Below are 22804 nucleotides of genomic sequence, written 5' to 3' on the forward strand. Positions count from 1 at the left end.
AATAATAGTATCTATGTGTATACATCTATAATTATAACTCGCAATCCCCCTTACGCAGTGCATGTCTCTATGAGCAAATACACTAAACACTACTTACAAAAATATATGTGATCAGTGTCATGTGATTATGTGACTAGAGATCGAGTTGTTGGATAATGAACACTTAGATATGTAATACATAAAAGACTCGATCTGTGATATGGTATATATGTGTTAGTTGAACACAATGCCCAGGAGGGTGGTGGGTCCGATAGAGTGAAAGTGAATATTACTGCTGTGCTCATAGTAAAGGCGGATGTATGCAAAGAATAAATGAATGAAAATGAAGTGATCTTAAGTATGCGTAGATATAAAGTGAGTGCATGGGTGCATGAGTGCATGACGGTGTAATGTACCTGATAATGATAATAGAAATATGCTAGTGCTATACAAAAAAAACAGTGTGAGTGCATACATATATAATTGGAAGACTAACTATATAAATGTATCTAAATAAATAAGTAGATTTGCCAGTGTCAATATCTGTGGAAGGATCTTCTGAATCAGCTAGATACTCATCATAGAAGGATAATTCAGTATGTTGTTGGTCATTTGAAATTTTATCAACTTTATGAGAAGTTTTAAAAGACCTTTTTCGTTTATTAGAAGTCGGGATAGTAGACAAAGCCTTCTGAATCGCATCAGCAATAAAATCTTTTATATTCACAGGGATATCATGTACATTAGATGTTGAAGGAACAACAGGCATTGTATTTTACTGATGCATACATTCTCTGCATGTAAAAACTTATGACAACTATTACATACTATAGCTGGAGATATAATCTCCACAAATTTACAACAGATACACTTAGCTTTGGTAGAACTGTTATCAGACAGCAGGGTTCCAACAGTGGTTTCTGAGACAGGATCAGATTGAGACATCTTGCAAATGTAAGAGAAAAAACAACATATAAAGCAAAATTATCAATTTCCTTATATGGCAGTTTCAGGTATGGGAAAAAAATGCAAACAGCATAGCCCTCTGACATAGAAAAAGGCAAGAGGCATATAGGAATGGGATTCTAAAAAATAAAATTATTTGGCGCCAACGCAAAATTCCTTTTTTTGTTGCACACTCGCGTCATTGTAGACGCAACCTTGTTCAAGGAAATGACGAATTTGCGTCACTGGACGTACCTTTGCGCCAAAAATAACACAATAAACATCAGCATTTTGCTACCTCGCAAGCCTAATTTTGCCCGCGAAAATTAAATAAAAAAAGCAGTCAATTTGAAAAAAGACTATACCCCAGGTAAGAAAAAAAAATTCTAAATATTTTTTTTTCTCCCAAATATGAAACTGATAGTCTGCAAAAGGAAATATACATAAACCTGACTCATGGCAAATATAAGTACAATACATATATTTTGAATTTTATATTAATACATAAAGTTCCAAACCATAGCTGAGTTTCTTAAAGGGACATTAAACCCAAAAATTTTTCTTTCATGATTTAGAAAGAGCATGCAGTTTTAAACAACTTTCTAAATTACTTCTATTAGCTATTTTGCTTCTTTCTCTTGATATTCTTTGCTGAAAAGCATATCTAGATAGGCTCAGTAGCTGCTGATTGGCTGCTGCACATAGGTGCCTCATGTGATTGGCTCTCCCATGTGCATTGTTCTTTCTTCAACAAAGGATATCTAAAAAATGAAGCAAATTAGATAATAGAAGTAAATTGGAAAGTTGTTTAAAATTGTATTCTCTATCTGAATCATGAAAGAAAAAATTTGGGTTTAGTGTCCCCTTTAAGTAATGAAAACATACTTGTCGAAACACACCCATCCACATATAGCAGATAGCCAAACCAGTACTGAAACCGTTATCAGTAGAGGTAATGGAATATGAGAGTATATCGTCGATCTGAAAAGGGAGGTAGGAGATGAATCTCTACGACCGATAACAGAGAACCTATGAAAAAGATTTCCTGCGAGGAAAACTATAGAATTCAATAGGTGATACTCCCTTTACATTCCTCTGACATTTACTGAGAGGAATCACGCTTCAAAATGCTGAGAAGCGCATATTAACGTAGAAAATAAAGCACAAACTTACTTCACCACCTCCATAGGAGGCAAAGTTTGTAAAACTGAATTGTGGGTGTGGTGGGGGGTATATTTATAGGCATTTTGTGGTTTGTGAAACTTTGCCCCTCCTGGTAGGATTGTATATCCCATACGTCACTAGCTCATGGACTCTTGCCAATTACATGAAAGAAAAATAGCTCCTGTCAGTTTATTGCCCATGATCAATATAGGACTTCTGCTGCAAACATCATGTGACCTAAAACTTTTGCAATTTCTGCTTCCTTGTTTAGCTGTGGGCAGTGAATTGCAGTGACTAAGAATTTCTAAGTGCTCATTTTGCAAGAAAACAAGTGTTTTTTTTTTTTTTTTTAAACAATCTGTTTTTTTATGTGTAATCTAAAGTAATAATAATTGATGTTACTAAATAAGTACTGTTTATCTCTTTTTTTTAAAGTTACTTGTTCTTTCTTGCTACATTGTTTTATCTAAAGACTTTTTTTCTCTTTTTTTTTCTGCTAACATTACATATTGACATTCTCAACTTCTCTCAATTTCAGAAAAGCACAAGAAGACGACAAAAAAGTTGTTCTAGCCGGATGTGTACCTCAGGCTCAGCCACGTCAAGAATACATGAAAGGCCTTAGCATTATAGGGGTAGGAACTTTATTTTCTGTTGATGATGACCTGTTGCATGATCCCTCTTTATTAGTGGGTATATTGCAACATACACTCAGTGGCATCTTTATTGGGTACATATTTCTGTTCATGCGTAGGACACACCTTTCCCCCCCGGACAGTCTTAATTCTTAATGTAATGGATTCATCAAGGTCTTGTAAGCCTTCCTTACAGATTCTGGGCTATGTTGACATAACATAATAAATTTGCTGCACAACTTCTCTCCACCACATCCTAAAAGTGCAATATTGGATTGATCTGGTTACTGTCATTGCAGGTTTTGTGAAATAAGATTGAGATGATGGGTGCTTAGTGGTGTGATTCGTTATCCTGCTGGAAATAGCCACCATAAGATGGGTTGACTCTGATGTTCATGGTGAACAACAATACTCATGTCGAATTTATCAATGTTCAACAGTGTAGTCCACAGAAAATGTTGCCAGCTGGGTGGCATTATGAAGGGGGGTGTAATACATTGTAATATTATAACATATTCTTCCATTTAAAGCACAAATTAATTGCACAAATTAACTTAAATTAGTTTAATGGGATTTTCTGCAATAAACATTGAAAAAGTCTAATGGCTAGTTTAAGGTGAATAACATTTTAGCCAGATGAAGCACCTATTAAAAGGGTCCTGTGGTGAACACTGTTCAAGTAGTATTAAAGGGACACTGAACCTATTTTTTTTCTTTTGTGATTCATATAGAGCATGCAATTTTAATCAGCTTTCTAATTTACTCCTATTATCAAATTTTCTTCATTCTCTTGGTATCTTTTTTTGAAAATGTAAGTTTAGATGCCAGCCCATTTTTGGTGAACAACCTGGATTCTTGCTGATTGGTGGATAAATTCACCCACCAATAAACAAAAACACCAAAATTGCATGCTCTATCTGAATCACAAAATAAAAGAATTGTGTTCAGTGTCTCTTTAAGGAGCCTAATGTGTGGCAAAAAATATTTCACATAGCAATACACCGTAGAATGTTCGTGATGTAGTTGAGGTCTCTCCTTTTTTGGAGGGTGGTCGGGCTGTGAAAGATTTGAATGCGGTTTCCAGCATGTGTGATATCTTGCCTCTGCCTAGCGTGTCCCAGGATTCTTCTTTGTCCTTGAAATGAAGTAACTTAATAATTACGTCTCTTGGGGGGGTGCTTTAGGTGGGGGTTTAGCTCGTAGTGCTCGGTGAGCTCTTTCAAACATCAAATCTGGTGCACTATTATCCCCCTTGACTGTCCTGAATAAAGTCTGAAGGCAACCCTCTAGTGCAGCTGACTGGATAGCTTCTGGTATACCCCGGATCCTTAGATTATTCTATTATGTGCCAAAGGTCCTTTCTCCAAGTTACCTTTTTTGTTCAATATATATAAACTAAGAATGCATTTATCTTAGATACAAAAATATTGTGAACAAAGTCATAAGGTTACTTTTTGGACTTTGGTCAATATCTTTATCTTTTCTCTGATGTGCACTTCTACTAATCCACCTTGCTAGGTTGTCATATTTACAAATTTTAAATTTTGTTTTTTTTAGTGTGTACTCTGTGACTGTAACTAACTAAATAAATGAGTAAATGTTTTCTTCTACAAGATACGACGAGTCCACGGATTTCATCCTTACTTGTGGGATATTATCCTCCTGCTAACAGGAAGTGGCAAAGAGCACCTCAGCAGAGCTGTATATTTAGCTCCTCCCTTCCCCTCCACCTCCAGTCATTCTCTTTGCCTGTGTTATACTAGGAAGAGGTAAAGTGTGGTGTTAGTTTTATTTTCTTCAATCAAGAAGTTTTTTATTTTAAATGGTACCGGTGTGTACTATTTTCCTCAGGGGGTTATGGAAGAAGATTTCTGCCCTGAGGTTGATTATCTTAGCAGTTGTAACTAAGATCCACGCTGGTCCCTGCAAGACTTCTGAAGGTAACACCTGAGACATCTTCAATGTGGAGACCAGTTTCATGCTACAAGCAGCATTAAGGTATGTGCAGCCTTTTATTTCTGAAGAGAATTGATATATCAGAATTGGCTGGCATTTATTTCCCTGTATGGGAATGGGGTAAGCAGTAGACCTGTTATACAGAGGGGTGTTACTGGAGTTCCCTGTTTTTATTTCCTTTTTACTAGTTGACATTATAAGGGCATGACACTATTTTGAGAGACACAAAAGAAAAACGTTTATAAGAGTTTATTTTTATGGCCAGTATGACTTACTGGGATGTGTTTTGGGGTGTATATGTGTTTCCACTTAGCTTGGTGTAAAACCGCTTCTCCATGCGGTCGTGTTTGGGCCTACTCCGGCATCGGCCTTAGGGGGCGGGGCTTATTTTCGCACGCTCAGGTGCGCACTTCCAACTGACTAGGCTGCAGGAAACTGTAACTCCGGTTGCTCCTGGACAGTGTATCTCTGGTCTGGAGGTTTGGCAACTTTTTTCGAAGTACCCTGGGGCCAGGTAGGCGCCACAGCAGAGCTGTCTCGAGGTGCAGGGGTATTTTTTTATTTGAACTGACTTTTTGCTTTCTAAGTTACTTTAGTGCCTTATTCTCCCCTTACTACTGGGGTGCAGTAATTTTTGGATAAACCAATGAGTTTTAGTTAAATTTTGAGTAAATTTAATGTTATTTAGGCAGTTTTGGAAAAAATTGTTCACTTTTTATTTTCTTAACGGCGCAGTACACGTTTTTCAAAAAGTTTATTTAAGCAATAAATAAAGTGTTTAAACGCCTTCTGTGGTTATTACTAGTCTGTTCAACATGTCTGACATTGAGGAATCTCATTGTTCTATGTGTTTAGAAACTATTGTGGAACCCCCTTTAACATTGTGTACCTCTTGTACTGAAAGAGCCTTACATTGTAAAGACCATATTTTAGGTCAAGAAAGTGTGTCTAAGGATGATTCTCAGTCTTAAGAGAATCAGGATTTGCCATCCAATTCTCCCCAAGTGTCACAACTTTTAATGCCCACACAAGCGATGCCAAGTACCTCTAGTGCGTCTAATTCTTTTACTCTGCAGGAGATGGCTGCAGTTATGCCAACTACCCTTACAGAGGTATTATCTAAATTACCAGTGTTGCAGGGTAAACGCAGTAGGTCAGGTATTAATGTAAATACTGAATTCTCTGATGCTTTATTAGCTATTTCCGATGTACCCTCACAGTGTTCTGAGTTCTGATTCTGAGGAATTGCTGTCTGAGGGAGAAATTTCAGACTCAGGGAATGTATTACCTCAGACAGATTCGGACACTATGTCCATTAAATTTAAGCTTGAACACCTCCGCCTGTTACTTCGGGAGGTTTTAGCGACTCTGGATGATTGTGACCCTATTGTAGTTCCACCAGAGAAGTTGTGTAAGATGGATAAATATCTAGAAGTACCCACTTACACTGATGTTTTTCCGGTTCCTAAAAGAATTTCAGAAATTATACAAAAGGAATGGGATAGACCAGGATACCGTTTTCTCCCCCTCCTAATTTTAAGAAAATGTTTCCCATATCAAACGCCATTCGGGACTCGTGGCAAACGGTTCCTAAGGTAGAGGGAGCAATATCTACCCTGGCTAAGCGGACAACTATGCCCATTGAGGACAGTTGTGCTTTCAAAGACCCTATGGACAAAAAATTAGAGGGTCTACTAAAGAAATTATTTATCAGGGTTTTCTTTTACAACCTACGGCTTGCATTGTTCCAGTAACTACTGCAGCAGCTTTTTGGTTTGAGGCTCTAGAAGAGTCTCTTAAGGTTGAGACCCCATTAGATGACATTTTGGATAGAATTAAGGCTCTCAAGCTAGCTAATTCTTTTATTACTGATGCAGCTTTTTCAAATTGCTAAATTAGCGGCAAAAAATGCAGGATTTGCTATCCTAGCACGTAGAGCGTTGTGGCTCAAATCTTGGTCTGCTGATGTCTCATCAAAAAACTAAGCTTTTAGCTATTCTTTTTAAAGGTAATTGGGCCTGAATTGAAGGAAATAATTTCTGACATTACAGGAGGTAAAGGCCATGCCCTACCTCAGGATAAGTCTGTTAAGATGAGGGGTAAACAATATAATTTTCGTTCCTTTCCGAACTTTAAAGGAGGTCCCTCCACTTCCTCTTCTTCAAAGCAGGAAGGGAATTTTACCCAATCTAAGTCAGTCTGGAGACCCAACCAGAACTGGAATAAAGGTAAACAATCCAAAAAGCCTGCTGCTGCTACTAAGACAGCATGAAAGGGCGGCCCCCGATCCGGGACCGGATCTAGTAGGGGCAGACTCTCTTTCTTTGCCCAGGCTTTTTACCATGGGAGTAATTTGTCCAGTTCCAAAATTGGAACAAGGACAGGGGTTCTACTCAAATCTATTTGTGGTTCCCAAAAAAGAGGGAACTTCCCGACCCATCTTAGACCTCAAGTGTCTAAACAAGTTTCTCAGAGTCCCATCATTCAAGATGGAGACTATACAAACAATTTTACCAAAGATCCAGGAGGGTCAATATGACTACCGTGGACTTGAAGGATGCTAACCTTCATATTCCTATCCACAAGGATCCTCATCAGTTTCTAAGGTTTGCCTTCCTGGACAAACATTATCAGTTCGTGGCTCTTCCCTTCGAGTTGGCCACAGCACCCAGAATCTTCCAAAAGGTTCTAGGGTCTCTTTTGGCGTTTCTCAGACCGCGAGGCATAGCAGTTGCGCCTTATCTGGACGATATTCTGATCCAGGCGTCGACATATCATCTGACAAAATCTCACACGGACACAGTGTTGTCTTTTCTGAGAACTCACGGTTGGAAGTTGAACATAGAGAAACGTTCACTTGTTCCACAGACAAGGGTTACTTTCTTGGGAACTCTGATAGACTCGGTAGCCATGAAAATATTTCTGACGGAGGTCAGAAAATCAAAGATTCTAAATACTTGCCGAGCACTTCAGTCCATTCCTCGGCCATCAGTGGCTCAGTGTATGGAGGTAATTGGGTTAATAGTAGCGGCAATGGACATCATCCCGTTTGCTCGCTTTCACCTCAGACCACTGCAGCTATGCATGCTCGGACAGTGGAATGGGGATTATGCAGATTTCTCTTGTAAGGTGTATCCAGTCCACGGATTCATCCATTACTTGTGGGATATTCTCCTTCCCAACAGGAAGCTGCAAGAAGACACCCACAGCAGAGCTGTCTATATAGCTCCTCCCCTAACTGCCACTCCCAGTCATTCTCTTGCAGCTCTCGACAAGAAAGGAAGTATCAAGAAATATGTGGTGAGTTAGTGTAGTTTATCTTCAATCAAAAGTTTGTTATTTTTAAATGGTACCGGCGTTGTACTGTTTTTACCTCAGGCAGAAATTAGAAGAAGAGTTCTGCCTGAGGTTTTTGATGATCTTAGCAGGTTGTAACTAAGGTCCACTGCTGTTCTCAAACATAACTGAAGAATATGGGAAAACTTCAGCTGGGGGAATGGCCTGCAGAATTAACTGCTCTGAGGTATGTTCAGTATATTTTTTTTTTTCTAGAGAGATAAGGTCTAGAAAATGCTGACAGTGCCTGATATATTTAAGGTAAGCCTGATTACAGTGATTTAACAAACGACTGGGATCATGCTTGCAGTAAAGGGTAATATTCATGTTACTTGCTCTTATTACTTAGTATGCGAAACGTTTGCATGATATATAAAAAACGTTTTTTACTGAGGGTGATAAATCTTTATTTGGGGCCTAGTTTTCCACATGGCTGACTAGATTTCTCCTAGGAGTAGTTATTTATGGCCCTTTCACTTTGAGTGCATGGTGGGAGGGGCCTATTTTCGCGCTCTAATTGCGCAGTAGTTTTTACAGTCTGAGACATCCAGCTTCCCTGAAGGAGTCCCCTGACATATAGGACCTCTGTAAAGGGTTTTTGTGCCTACAAAGGTCGTTTTATGGGCAGGTAGGAGCCACAGTAGAGCTGTGGCAGTTTGCTTGTGACTGTTTATAACGGTTTTACCGTTTTTTTTATTCGTTTTTGAGCCTGAGGGGTTAATCATCCATTTGCAAGTGGGTGCAATGCTATTTTAGTCTATTATACACACTGTAAAAATTTCATAGATATTACTGCTTTTTTTCACTGTTTTGCAGTTTGTGATTGTGTTTTTCCCTTAAAGGCACAGTACCGTTTTTTATATTCTGCTTTTTCACATTTATTAAAGTGTTTTCCAAGCTTGCTGGTCTCATTACTAGTCTGTTAAACATGTCTGACATAGAGGAAACTCCTTGTTCATTATGTTTAGAAGCCATTGTGGAACCCCCTCTTAGAATGTGTACCAAATGCACTGATCTTACTATAAATTTTAAAGACCATATTCTGGCTTTAAAAGATTTATCACCAGAGGAAATTGACAAGGGGGAAGTTATGCCGACTAACTCTCCCCACGTGTCAGAACCTATAACTTCAGCTCAAGGGACGCCAAGTACATCTAGCGCGCCCATTGCGTATACTTTACAAGATATGGCGGCAGTTATGAATCATACCCTTACAGTGGTATTGTCCAAACTGCCAGGGTTACAAGGAAAGCGAGACAGCTCTGGGGCTAGAACAAATACAGAGCTCTCTGACGCTTTAGTAGCTATGTCTGATATGCCCTCACAATGTGCAGAAGCCGAAGCAGGAGAGCTTCTATCTTTGGGTGATTTTTCTGATTCAGGGAAGACACTTCAACCTGATTCTGATATGTCTACATTTAAATTTAAACTTGAACACCTCCGCGTGTTGCTCAGGGAGGTTTTAGCAACTCTGGATGACTGTGACGCCATTGTAGTCCCAGAGAAATTGTGTAAGTTGGATAAATACTATGCAGTGCCTGTTTACACTGATGTTTTTCCAATCCCTAAGAGGTTTTCAGATATTATTACTAAGGAATGGGATAGACCAGGTGTACCGTTCTCTCCCCCTCCTGTTTTTAAAAAAGATGTTTCCTATAGATGCCGCTACACGGGACTTGTGGCAGATGGTCCCTAAGGTGGAGGGAGCAGTCTCTACCCTAGCGAAGCGTACAACTATCCCGGTCGAGGACAGTTGTGCTTTTCTAGATCCAATGGACAAAAAATTAGAGACTTACCTTAAGAAATTTTTTATTCAACAAGGTTTTATTCTCCAGCCTTTTGCATGCATTGCCCCAGTCACTGCTGCTGCGGCCTTCTGGTTTGAGTCTCTAGAAGAGGCTCTACAGGTAGAAACCCCATTGGATGATATCCTTGACAAGCTTAAAGCCCTTAAGCTAGCCAATTCATTTGTTTCTGACGCCGTTTTTCATTTAACCAAGCTAACAGCTAAAAACTCAGGTTGTGCTATTCAGGCATGTAGGGCGCTATGGCTTAAATCCTGGTCAGCTGACGTTACTTCAAAGTCTAAGCTTCTCAACATTCCCTTCAAGGGGCAGACCCTATTCGGGCCTGGACTGAAGGAGATCATTTCTGATATTACTGGAGGAAAAGGTCACTCCCTTCCTCAGGATAGGTCCAACAAATTATGGACCAAACAGACTAATTTCCGTTCCTTTCTAAACTTCAAGAGTGGCGCAGCTTCAACTTCCTCTAATACAAAACAAGAGGAAAATTCTAACCAGGCTTGGAACAAAGGAAAGGATAAACCTGCTGCTGCCTCTAAAACAGCATGAAGGATCAGCTCTAACAAGAATTAAGCCTGTATTTAGACCAATTACTCCTCCCTGGAGTTTGAATTTAGTTCTTAAAGTTCTTCAAGGGGTTCCGTTTGAACCTTTGCATTCCATAGATATTAAATTATCTTGGAAAGTTCTGTTTTTGGTTGCTATTTCTTCTGCTCGAAGAGTTTCTGAGCTTTCAGCGTTACAGTGTGAATCGCCTTATCTCATATTTCATTCTGATAAGGTGGTTTTGCGTACTAAACCTGGGTTTCTTCCCAAGGTTGTTTCCAATAAGAATATTAATCAGGAAATTGTTGTTCCTTCCTTGTGTCCTAATCCTTCTTCTAAGAAGGAGCGTCTGTTACATAACCTGGACGTGGTCCGTGCCTTAAAGTTTTACTTACAGGCAACTAAGGATTTCCGTCAATCATCTTCATTATTCATTGTTTATTCTGGAAAGCGTAGGGGTCAGAAAGCTACGGCTACCTCTTTCTTTTTGGCTGAGGAGTATCATCCGTCTGGCATATGAGACTGCTGGACAGCAGCCTCCTTAAATTATTACGGCTCATTCTACTAGGGCTGTGGCTTCCACATGGGCCTTTAAAAACGATGCTTCTGTTGAACAGATTTGTAAGGCTGCGACTTGGTCTTCACTTCATACTTTTTCCAAATTTTAAAAATTTGATACTTTTGCTTCTTCTCAGGCTGTTTTTGGGAGAAAAGTTCTTCAAGCAGTGGTGCCTTCCGTTTAGTTCTGTCTTGTCCCTCCCTTTCATCCGTGTCCTGTAGCTTTGGTATTGTATCCCACAAGTAAGGATGAAATCCGTGGACTCATCGTATCTTGTAGAAGAAAAGGAAATGTATTCTTACCTAATAAATTGATTTCTTCTACGATATGACGAGTCCACTGCCCTCCCTGTCAATTTAAGACAGATTATTAGTTTTATTATTTACAACTTCAGTCACCTCTGCACCTTTTAGCTTTTCCTTTCTCTTCCTATAACCTTCGGTCGAATGGAGGGGAAGGGAGGAGCTATATATACAGCTCTGCTGTGGTGCTCTTTGCCACTTCCTGTTAGCAGGAGGATAATATCCCACAAGTAAGGATGAAATCTGTGGACTCGTCGTATCGTAGAAGAAATCAATTTATTGGGTAAGCATAAATTTCCTTTTTGTTTTTATTTATATTATAAATTGTGGATGGGGGTGTCTTCACATTCTTTACAATCTGTCCATTTTCGATACATACACATATGTTAAACCAGGTGAATTTTGATCTGTCAAAATGAATAACTCCTTCTGCAATTTATTACCTGCAGATATACCTGTTCTCCAGCTCTGATGAAGTGCCCTTGAGGCAGGAAACGCGTCAGCTGAATATCTGCTTGCTGTGCCTTTTGAAATCTTTAATGGATAATGCTATAGATTCTGGTATACCCCTGATCCTTAGATTATTCCTCCTTCCCCTGTTGTCTAAGTCCTCTACTTTCTCTAGGAGGTGATGTATGGTCTCATCTTGATCATAGCCTAGGCGGGAAATATGTTGAATGTCAGTGTCCATTGTGTTGTGACTTTCTTCCAAGTTAGTAACTCTTAGCTCTTTTCAGGACTCCATACCAGTTCTTAACTTCTGTCACAATTTCTTTAAGATCATTTTTAGTGCAGAGTGGCAATAGGTCTTCTTTACTGAGGCCAGCAGTGGCAGAGGTTTGAGGGGATTGTTCCCATGCTGTATCTAGCTTTGGTTCGCTGTTTGGTGCAACAGGGTGGGCATCTGGTGTGGGGTTGAGTGGTTTCAGGAATTGTTGCAACATCTTGGAACATGGAGTGTTGTCTGGCTTGTTAAGTTTGTAGCCTGCCATGGTTTATGCACCTCGAGGGCTGAGAGGGATATAAGTGACCCAGTGCCTATAAATGGGCCGGATCAATGTGCCAATTGAGCAGGCCACGGGGTAAGTTAGTAGCAGGTAGGGGGCTTTAGTGAAGGTGGGGAAGTGACTGTTGCGTCTTGTCCCTCAAGTGCTTTCCGGCCTCTATGCGCAGGTATCCAAGTGGGCCTGAGTGTGTTGTGGGCTTATAACTGGCTAGGCATGAGTTTTCCCTTCCAGGATATTGAACACTGCTATTCAAGTCCCAGGGGTAGTGCTGCTGTTAGTTTTATCCATAGCGTGACTTTTATCAATTTGTTTACCCCCCCATCTGACTGCTGCAATGGCGTTGCTGGTTTCTGGTGAGGAGGCCCCAAAGTTTAAAAGTATCCCCTGTGCTTATGTGGGGGTGTTTCTGTCAGAGGGGATCACCTGTAATGATGTTGCGTGACCCTCCTGTGCAGGGGCTGCTAGTGGCTATAGTGCTGAGTGCCTATGGTAGTGCTTGCACTCTGACCCTTACCACGCTGCCTATGAAGCCGGCCTGTGTCTTGGGAACCTGTGTCATGACTGCGCAACTCTGCTTGTTGTCTTCCTCCTGTTGTGAGTGCTGTAGCTGGTTCTGTCCCTGGAGCGGGTGTAGACACAGGATGCTCCTGCTGTGTGATGTTCCCTGCACCGCCCGCTCCGTCTGCAAGCACTGACGGGTGTACAGGCCGGTCTATACTCCGCTAGCCTACAGCGGGTTTCGTCCGGTTCTTGTCGGCCCAGGTCTGTGGGGGTGTAGGACGTTAGGGGACTCTCTTGGGTATACATTATGCTGGTGTAACTGTCTAATTAGATGGGTTTGGGGAACAAGGGCCTGAGAGCTGTCTTTTCACGCATCCACCTCCCTGACTAGCCAAGCTCCGCCCCCTAAGATGCCTTTTAAAAAATAAATAAAAGCGTTTCTTTTTGCTTGTCCTTCTGTGGGTATATACAAAGCTATGGAAGACTCTAATACTGCATTAGAAGGTTCCGCTCCTTCTGTATTGATTAATAATTCCTGTTTATATTAAGAGGAGGCTGTTTGCCCGTCTGCTCAATTTTGTTCCATTTGCATAAACACTGTTCTAAAGCCTAAGAAGGGAGACAAGCCTGCTATTACGGATAGCGCTATTAGCCCTTCTGAGCCGTCTACTTCTCAGGAATCTGGGTCCTGAGAAATTACTACCCTTTCTACATTACCCGCTCCACATGCAGTTCACCGCGACTCAACTAATCCTCTATCTGGAAGGGGACTTTTTCCAGCGGACTTTTCCGCACTGTTAAAATCGGCGGTGTCTTTGGCCTTGAGAGCCTTACCTCGCTCTAAAAAATGCAAGAGAAAGGTTAAACATAGTTCTTTTGACCTAGTGTCATCTAAATATTTGTCGGCTTTTGCTACTATATCCCAGCTATCCGAGGATGAGTTAACCTCTGTAGCTTCAGAGGGGGAACTTTCTGAGTCGGAGACTTCAGTTTCTAAACCTTCTTCAGTGGAGGAACCCTTCTTTTAGATTTAAAATTGAGCATCTGCGTTTTTTATTAAAGGAGGTTCTGTCTACACTAGAGGTTCCAGATGCTGCACTCCCTGAGGAGCCTAAGATCCCTAAATTAAACCGGGTTTATAAAGATAGGAAGGTACCTCAGGCCTTACCTGTGCCAGTAAAGATGACGAACATTATTAACAAATGGGAAAGAGTAGGAACTTCTTTTTCACCCTTGTCTACTTTTAAAAAATTATTCCTGGTCCCTGACTCTCAATTAGAATTTTGGGACTCCATCCCGAAGGTTGATGCCGCTATCTCTAGGCTGGCTAAGCATACTACTATCCCTCTAGAGGGTAGTTCTTCTTTTAGAGAGCTTATGGATAAGAAAATGGAAACTTTTCTGAAGATGTTTCTTCATACAGGGTTTTTATTTCACCCGGCGGCAGCTGTAGCTGCGGTTGCTGGAGCAGCTACCTACTAGTGCGACACTCTTTCAGAACTCATTGAGGTGGAAACTCCACACGAGGATATTCAGGAGAGAATTAAAGCACTTAGAATTGCTAACTCTTCATCTGTGTCGCAAATATGCAGATTTGCATGCATGCAAAGGCTGCTGGCTTTGCAGTTGTAGCCTGCCGGGCTCTATGGTTGAAGTCTTTGTCTGCGGATGAGATTTCTAAATCCAGACTCCTTTCTCTTCACTTTAAGGGTAAGATTTTATTCGGTCCAGGTCTGAAGAATAGGCCTAAGTGACGGAAACTGAGCAGCTCAAGAATACTTGGAAGCTGGCACACTCCTGGAATAAGTGCAACCAGACTAAGAAGCCCACCAAGAACAAATCGGCATGAAGGGGCATCCCCCGATCCAGCATCGGATCGAGTAGGGGACAGACTGTCTTATTTTCAGATGCTTGGTTCCAGGATGTAAAGGACCCTTGGGTCCTGGAGGTTGTATCTCAAGGATACAGAATAGGATTCAAGTCACATCCACCCAGGGGCAGGTTCCTACTCTCCAGTCTGTCTACAAGACCAGAAAAGAGGGCTGCCTTCTTAGGTTACGTACGGGATCTTTCCTCTCTAGGAGTAATTGTCCTGGTACCTACAGCAGAAAGAGGTTTGGTGTTTTGTGCAAACCTTTTCGTGGTTCCAAAGAAGGAGGGATCTTTTCTTCCAATACTGGACCTAAAGTGCCTAAACAAGTTTGAGTGTTCCCTCTTTCAAGATGGAGACAATTCGGTCTATCTTTCCTTTGGTTCAGGAAGGGAAATTTATGACCACAATAGACCTGAAGGATGGATACCTTCACTTCCCGATTCACAGGGAACATTTTTCAGTTCCTGAGGTTTGCCTCTCTGGACCAGCACTTCCAGTTCATAGCTCTTCCATTTGGCCTAGCTACTGCTCCAAGAATATTTACAAAGGTTCTGGGGGCTCTTCTAGCTGTTGCCAGAACACAAGGTATTGCAGAAGCGCCTTACCTGGATGATATCTTGGTATAGGCACAATCTTTTCATCTAGCGGAAGAACATTCGGAGTCCCTTTTCTAACGGTGACCATTCAGATCAGTCTCAACAGATCGTGCTTGACAGCCTGTCGAGAGACTCACTCTCCTGGTGGCTCTGTCCAGATCATCTGTACCAAGGCACGTGCTGTTTGAGACCGTCCTGGGAGATTGTGACTACAGATGCAAGCCTTTCCGGCTGGGGAACAGTTTGGGGTGCCAAAAAGGCAAAAGGTCTGTGGACTCAGGAGTCGTCCTTCCTTCTGATCAATATTTTGGAACTCCAATCAATCTTTAATGCCTTGAAGGCTTGGCCCCTTCTGGATGCGTCCCATTTTATCAGATTCCAATCAGACAGTATAACCTCGGTTGCCTATATAAACCATCAGGTGGGGGGGGGGGGGAAAGAAGAAGTTCCTTGGCGATGAGAGAAGTATCTCAGATACTAGAGTGGGTGGAGACTCACAAATGTACGCTGCCAGCGATCTACATTCCGGGTGTAGACAACTGGGAAGCGGACTTCCTCAGCAGGCAATCCTTTAACTCAGGGGAATGGTCTCTTCACCTTGAGGTGTTTGCAGAGATATGCAGCGAGTGTGGGACGCCGGAGATAGATCTCAATGCATCCTGCCTCAATACCAAGCTACCCAGATACTGGTCGAGGGATCCTCAGGCTTAGTCTTAGCCAAGAGAGGGTTTTCTGAGAGTGTTATCGACACTCTGGTTCAAGCTTGTAAACCAGTTACTCGTCATAGCTACCATAAAGTGAGGAGGACTTATTTGTACCGGTGTGAAGAGCGTGGTTTTTACTGGCATAAGGTTAAGGTTGCCAGAATTTTAGCTTTCCTCCAGGATGGACTGCAGAAGGGTTTATCTGCTAGTTCCCTGAAGGGACAGATATCGGCCCTGTCGGTGTTACTGCACAGGATTGGCTGAACTTCCTGATGTGCAGTCCTTTAAGGCTCTGGCTAGGATCAGACCAGTGTTTAGATCTGGGGCTCCGCCTTGGAGCCTCAATCTTGTTCTTAGTGTTTTGCAGCTGGCTCTGTTTGAGTCTATGCATACTGTAGATATTAAATTGTTATCTTGGAAGGTTCTTTTTTGTTGACTATTGCCTCTGCGCGTAGTTTTTGAGATTTCTGCTTTGCAATGTGATCCCCCTTATCTGGTTTTTCATGCTAAGGCGGTTTTACGCACTAAACTATGGTTTCTCCCTAAGGTGTTGTCGAACACAATCCTGCCTTGTGTCCTAATCCTCCTTCAGCGAAGGAACGTTTGCTTCACAATTTAGATGTGGTTTTTGCCTTGCAGTTCTATCTTCAGGCTTCTAAGGAATTCAGACAATCTTCCTCTTTGTCATCTATGCGGTGAAGCGTAATAGGCAGAAGGCTACTATGACTTCTCTATCTTTCTGGTTGAGGAGTGTCATCCTCTTAGCTTATGAGACAGTGAGAGGACAGCCTCCTGAGAGAATAATGGCTCCTTCCACTAGAGCAGTGGCTTCCGCTTGGGCTTTTAAGAACGAAGCCTCAATGGATCAGATTTGTAAGGCTACCTGGTCCTCCTTACACACTTTTTCTAAATTTTACAAGTTTGGTGTGTTTGCTTCGGCTGAAGCAGCATTCGGGAGAGAGGTTTTGCAGGCTATGGTGCCCTCAGTATAGGGTCCGCCTCTTTTTTTTTCTGTCCCCTCCCGTTATTCATTCCGTGTCCTCTGGAGATTGGGTATAGTTTTTCCAACAGTAAAGAATGAAGTCGTGGACTCTCCCTGCTGTATAAAAGGAAAACATAATTTATACTTACCAGATAAATTCTTTTCCTTCCTGGCAGGGGGAGAGTCCACGACCCCGCCCGTAATTTAATTTTCCGATGGCGGCCCCCGTTTTTATATTATTTCTTCTGGCACCTTTTATACCCTGATGTTTCTCCTACTTTTCTTTTACAAGATATGACGAGTCAACTGATTTCATCCTTATTTGTGGGATTTATCCTCCTGCTAACAGGAAGTGGCAAAGAGCACCCCTCCACCTCCAGTCATTCTCTTTGCCTGTATAGTAATATGAAGAGGTAAAGTGAGCTGTTAGTTTAGAGTCTTCAATCAAGAAGTTTTTTTATTTTAAAATGGTCCCAGTGAGTACTATTTTCCTCAGGGAGAAATTGTCAGTCTGGATTCCCAAGAGGAATGGAGACATTAATTTTTTCTGCCCTGATGTTGATGATCTTAGCAAACGTTATCTAAGATCCATTTTGGTTCCCACAGAGCTTCTGAAGGTAGTGTAAGAAAAATCTTCAGTGTGGAGAACGGTGTCATGCTACAAGCAGCATTGAGGTATGTTCAGTCCTTTACTTCTGGGGAGACATGTTATATCAGAACATGCTGACATTATTCCCTGCCGGGGATGGGGTAATCGGTAGGCACTATATGTTTTATGGTGGAACTGGAATTACCTTATTTTATATTGATACTATACTGTGATATGTGAGTCAATATGGGCTAGACACTGGGAGATGCGGTTGTGAGACTATTATTTGTTATTGGCCTGAGAAAGATGGCTGTTTGTTGCATTCATTTTTATTATACTCATGATTTGGGGACAACATGGCTTTCACTGATTTTTCTTCCCTTGCGGTTGTTGGGACGGCTAATGTGACGCCCATGGTGGGTGGGGCCTAATTTGCGCGCTCAGACGCGCAGTTTTTATTCAGTATAAGGCAGCAAATTCCTAGCTCCGGTGGGGCCCAGGTTAAATTTGCAATCAACGGATCATCATTTTCACAGAATTGAGTACCCTGGGGGCAGGTAGGCGCAACAGCAGAGCTCTGGCAAAGTGCAGGTGCTGATATTGTTTAAAAATGTATTATATACAATAAAGGTACTATAAAATGTTACTTAGCATATTCTAACAAATCGTGCAATAATATTTAGCTAATTTGAGCTTATTAGGATATTTTTTATTGCTGCAAAAATCTTTTTTTGTGAGATCAGAAAAATTGATGCGCTTTTATTATTTAAAGGCGCAGTACACTTTTCTTAAAAATTTTTTTTTTTGGAGTTTGTTTTTTGACTTCAGAGATCAACAAATAAGGTTAAGAACGACTATTGTTGCTATTACTAGTCTGTTTAACATGTCTGAACTTGAGGAAACTCCTTGTTCTATGTGTTTAGATGCCATTGTGGAACCCCCTCTTACTTTGTGTCCCTCTTGTACAGAAAGGGCCTTACAATGTAAAAAGCATATTTTAGGTAAAGAAAGTGTGCCTAAGGATGATTCTCAGTCTGAGGAGAATCAGGATATGCCGCCAAATTCTCCCCAAGTGTCATAACCTTTAACGCCCACCCAAGCGACGCCGGGTTCCTCAACCGCGTCTAATTCATTTACTCTGTAGGATATGGCTGCAGTTATGTCAACTACCCTTACAGAGGTATTATCTAAGTTGCCAGTGTTACAGGGCAAACGCAATAGGACAGGAATCAATGTGAATACTGAGTCCTCTGATGCTTTGTTGGCAATTTCCGATGTACCCTCACAGGGATCTGATTTGGTGGTCAGGGAACTTCTGTCTGAGGGAGAACTTTCCGAATCGGGAAGTGTGTTACCTCAGATGGACTCGGACGTCATGTCCTTTAGATTTAAGCTGGAACACCTCCGCCTGTTGCTTCGTGAGGTTTTAGCGACTCTGGATGACTGTGATTCTATTGTTGTACCACCAGAGAAATTGTGTAAGATGGACAAATACTTAGAGGTACCTGCTTACACTGATGTTTTTCCGGTTCCTAAGAGAATTTCGGAGATTATCAAGAGAGAATGGGACAGACTGGGTATACCGTTCTCACCTTCTCCTAATTTTAAGAAAATGTATCCCATATCTGACACTGTTCGGGACTCTTGGCAGACAGTCCCTAAGGTGGAGGGAGCTATATCTACCCTGGCTAACCGTTCAACTATTCCAATTGAGGACAGCTGTGCTTTCAAAGACCCTATGGATAAGAAATTGGAGGGTCTTCTAAAAAAAGTTATTTATTCATCAGGGTTTCCTTTTACAACCGACAACCTGCATTGTACCAGTTACTACTGCAGCGGCTTTCTGGTTTGATGCCTTAGAAGAGTCTCTTAAGACTGAGACTCCTTTGAAGGATATTTTAGATAGAATTAAGGCTCTCAAGCTGGCTAATTCTTTTATCACAGATGCCGCCTTTCAAATTGCTAAGTTGGTGGCTAAGAATGCCGGATTTGCCATTTTAGCGCCTAGAACGTTATGGTTAAAATCTTGGTCTGCTGATGTGTCATCTAAGTCAAAGCTTTTGGCTATTGCTTTCAAGGGTAAAACCCTATTCGGGCCTGATTTGAAGGAAATCATTTCTGACATAACTGGAGGTAAGGGTCATCTCCTACCTCAAGATAAGACTGCTAAATTGAGGGGTAAACAAAATAATTTCCGTTCCTTTCTGAACTTTAAAGGAGTAACCTCTTCTTCCTCTTCTTCCACGAAACAGGAAGGGAATTTTGCACAGGCCAAGTCCGTCTGGAGACCCAACCAGGCTTGGAACAAGGGTAGACTGCATGAAGGGGCGGCCCCCGGTCCGGAACCGGATCTAGTAGGTGGCAGACTTTCTCTCTTTGCCCAGGCTTGGGCAAGAGATGTTCAGGACCCCTGGGCACTGGAAATTGTGACCCACGGTTATCAACTGGGATTCAAAAAATTTCTCCCAAGGGGGAGATTTCTTCTTTCACAATTGTCTCTTCGTGGTTCCCAAAAAAGAGGGAACGTTCAGACCCATTTTAGATCTCAAGAGTCTAAACAAGTTTCTCAGAGTCCCATCTTTCAAGATGCAGACTATTAGAACGATTTTACCAATGATCCTCGAGGGTCAATATATGACTACCGTGAACTTGAAGGATGCATACCTTCATATTCCTATCCACAAGGATCATCATCAGTACCTAAGGTTTGCCTTCCTGGACAAACATTTTCAGTTTGTGGCTCTTTCCTTCGGGTTGGCCACAGCACCCAGGATCTTCACAAAGGTTCTAGGGTCCCTTCCGGCGGTTCTCAGGCATTGCAGTAGCGCCTTATCTGGACGATATTCTGATCCAGGCGTCGACTTATCATCTGACAAAATCTCATACAGACACAGTGTTGTCCTTTCTGAGAACTCACGGATGGAAGGTGAATCTAGAAAAAAGTTCACTAATTCCACAGACAAAGGTTCCGTTCTTGGGAACTCTGATAGATTTTATATCCATCAAGATTTCTCTTGTAAGGTGTATCCAGTCCACAGATCATCCATTACTTGTGGGATATTCTCATTCCCAACAGGAAGTTGCAAGAGGACACCCACAGCAGAGCTGTCTATATAGCTCCTCCCCTAACTGCCATATCCAGTGATTCTCTTGCAACTCTCAACAAGCATGGAGGTAGTAAGAGAGAAGTGGTGAAATGTAGCTGTTATTTTGCTTCAATCAAAAGTTTATTATTTTTAAATGGTACCGGAGTTGTACTATTTTGTTCCAGGCAGAAAAATAGAAGAATCTGCCTGTGATTTCTATGCTCTTAGCAGGTTGTAACTAAGATCCATTGCTGTTCTCACACATGACTGAGAGAAGAGAGAGATAACTTCAGCGGGGGAATGGTGTGCAGGTTATCCTGCTATGAGGTATGTGCAGTTAAGTTTTTTCTAGAAGATGTGAATGCTAGAAAATGCTGCTGATACCACGTTTATGTAAGTTAAGCCTGAATACAGTGATTTAATAGCGACTGGTATCATGCTTACTTTCTGAGGTAATACTCTTTTATATTTACAATATAAAACGTTTGCTGGCATGTTTAAACGTTTTTATATATACTTTGGTGATAAAACTTTATTGGGGCCTAGTTTTTTCCACATGGCTGGCTTAAATTTGCCTAGAAACAGTTTCCGGAGGCTTTCCACTGTGTTACTATGAGTGGGAGTGGCCTAATTTAGCGCTTTTTTGCGCAGTAACTTTTACAGACTGAGACATCCAGCTTGCTCCAGGAGTCCCCTGAATGCTATAGGACATCTCTTAAGTGCTCTTAGGCTTTTCAAAATCGTTTGTTGGGGAAGGTAGGCCCACAGCAAGGCTGTGGCAGTTTGGTGTGACTGTTAAAAAAGTCTATATCGTTTTTTTGATCCGTTTTTTTTATCTAAGGGGTTAATCATCCATTTGCAAGTGGGTGCAATGCTCTGTTAGCTTATTATACACACTGTAAAAATTTCGTTTGATTTACTGCCTTTTTTCACTGTTTTTCAAATTCTGACAATTTGTTTCTCTTAAAGGCACAGTACCGTTTCTTATATTTGCTTATTAACTTGATTTAAAGTGTTTTCCAAGCTTGCTAGTCTCATTGCTAGTTTGTACAAACAATGACATAGAGGAAACTCCTTATTTATTATGTTTAAAAGCCATGGTGGAACCCCCTCTTAGAATGTGTACCAAATGTACTGATTTCACTTTATGCAATAAAGATCATATTCTGTCTTTAAAAAATTTATCACCAGAGGAATCTGACGAGGGGGAATTTATGCCAACTAACTCTCCCCACGTGTCAGATCCTTTGACTCCCGCTCAAGGGACTCACGCTCAAATGGCGCCAAGTACATCTAGGGCGCCCATAGCGTTTACTTTACAAGACATGGCGGCAGTCATGGATAATACACTGTCAGCGGTATTAGCCAGACTACCTGAATTTAGAGGAAAGCGAGATAGCTCTGGAGTTAGACAAAATACAGAGCATACTGACCCTTTAAGAGCTCTGTCTGATACTGCCTCACAATATGCAGAAGCTGAAGGAGAGCTTCTTTCTGTGGGTGATGTTTCTGACTCGGGGAAGATGATGTAACCTGATTCTGATATCTCTACATTTAAATTTAAGCTTGAACACCTCCGCGTGTTACTCAGGGAGGTTTTAGCTGCTCTGAATGACTGTGATTCAATTGCAGTGCCAGAGAAATTGTGTAGACTGGATAAATACTATGCAGTGCCGGTGTGCACTGATGTTTTTCCAATACCTAAAAGGTTTACAGAAATTATTTCTAAGGAATGGGATAGACCAGGTGTGCCGTTCTCTCCCCCTCCTATTTTTAGAAAAATGTTTCCAATAGACGCCACCACACGGGACTTATGGCAGACAGTTCCTAAGGTGGAGGGAGCAGTTTCTACTCTAGCAAAGCGTACTACTTTCCCTGTCGAGGACAGTTGTGCTTTCTTAGATCCAATGGATAAAAAGTTAGAGGGTTACCTTAAGAAAATGTTTATTCATTAAGGTTTTATCCTACAGCCCCTTGCATGCATTGCTCCTGTCACGGCTGCTGCGGCGTTCTGGTTTGAGTCTCTGGAAGAGGCTTTACAGGTAGCGACTCCATTGGATGACATACTTGACAAGCTTAGAGCACTTAAGCTAGCCAATTCTTTTGTTTCTGATGCCATTGTTCATTTGACTAAACTAACGGCTAAGAATTCTGGTTTTGCTATCCAGGCGTGCAGAGCGCTATGGCTTAAATCATGGTCAGCTGACGTTACTTCAAAGTCTAAGCTGCTTAACATTCC

The 22804-nt window shown here is 41.5% G+C and overlaps 1 protein-coding gene across 1 annotated transcript in view; it reads left to right on the top strand.

Moving 5' to 3' along the window:
• Positions 1–22804, top strand: part of CDKAL1 (CDK5 regulatory subunit associated protein 1 like 1) — a 2417072-nt gene that overhangs the window by 778878 nt on the left and 1615390 nt on the right. The window contains exon 6 of the mRNA XM_053714792.1: positions 2627–2723. Coding sequence (XP_053570767.1) covers positions 2627–2723 — 97 coding nt within the window. The remainder of the gene's footprint in view (positions 1–2626; positions 2724–22804) is intronic.

The sequence above is a fragment of the Bombina bombina genome, chromosome 5 (genome assembly GCF_027579735.1).
Source record: "Bombina bombina isolate aBomBom1 chromosome 5, aBomBom1.pri, whole genome shotgun sequence".
NCBI classification, from domain to species: domain Eukaryota; kingdom Metazoa; phylum Chordata; class Amphibia; order Anura; family Bombinatoridae; genus Bombina; species Bombina bombina.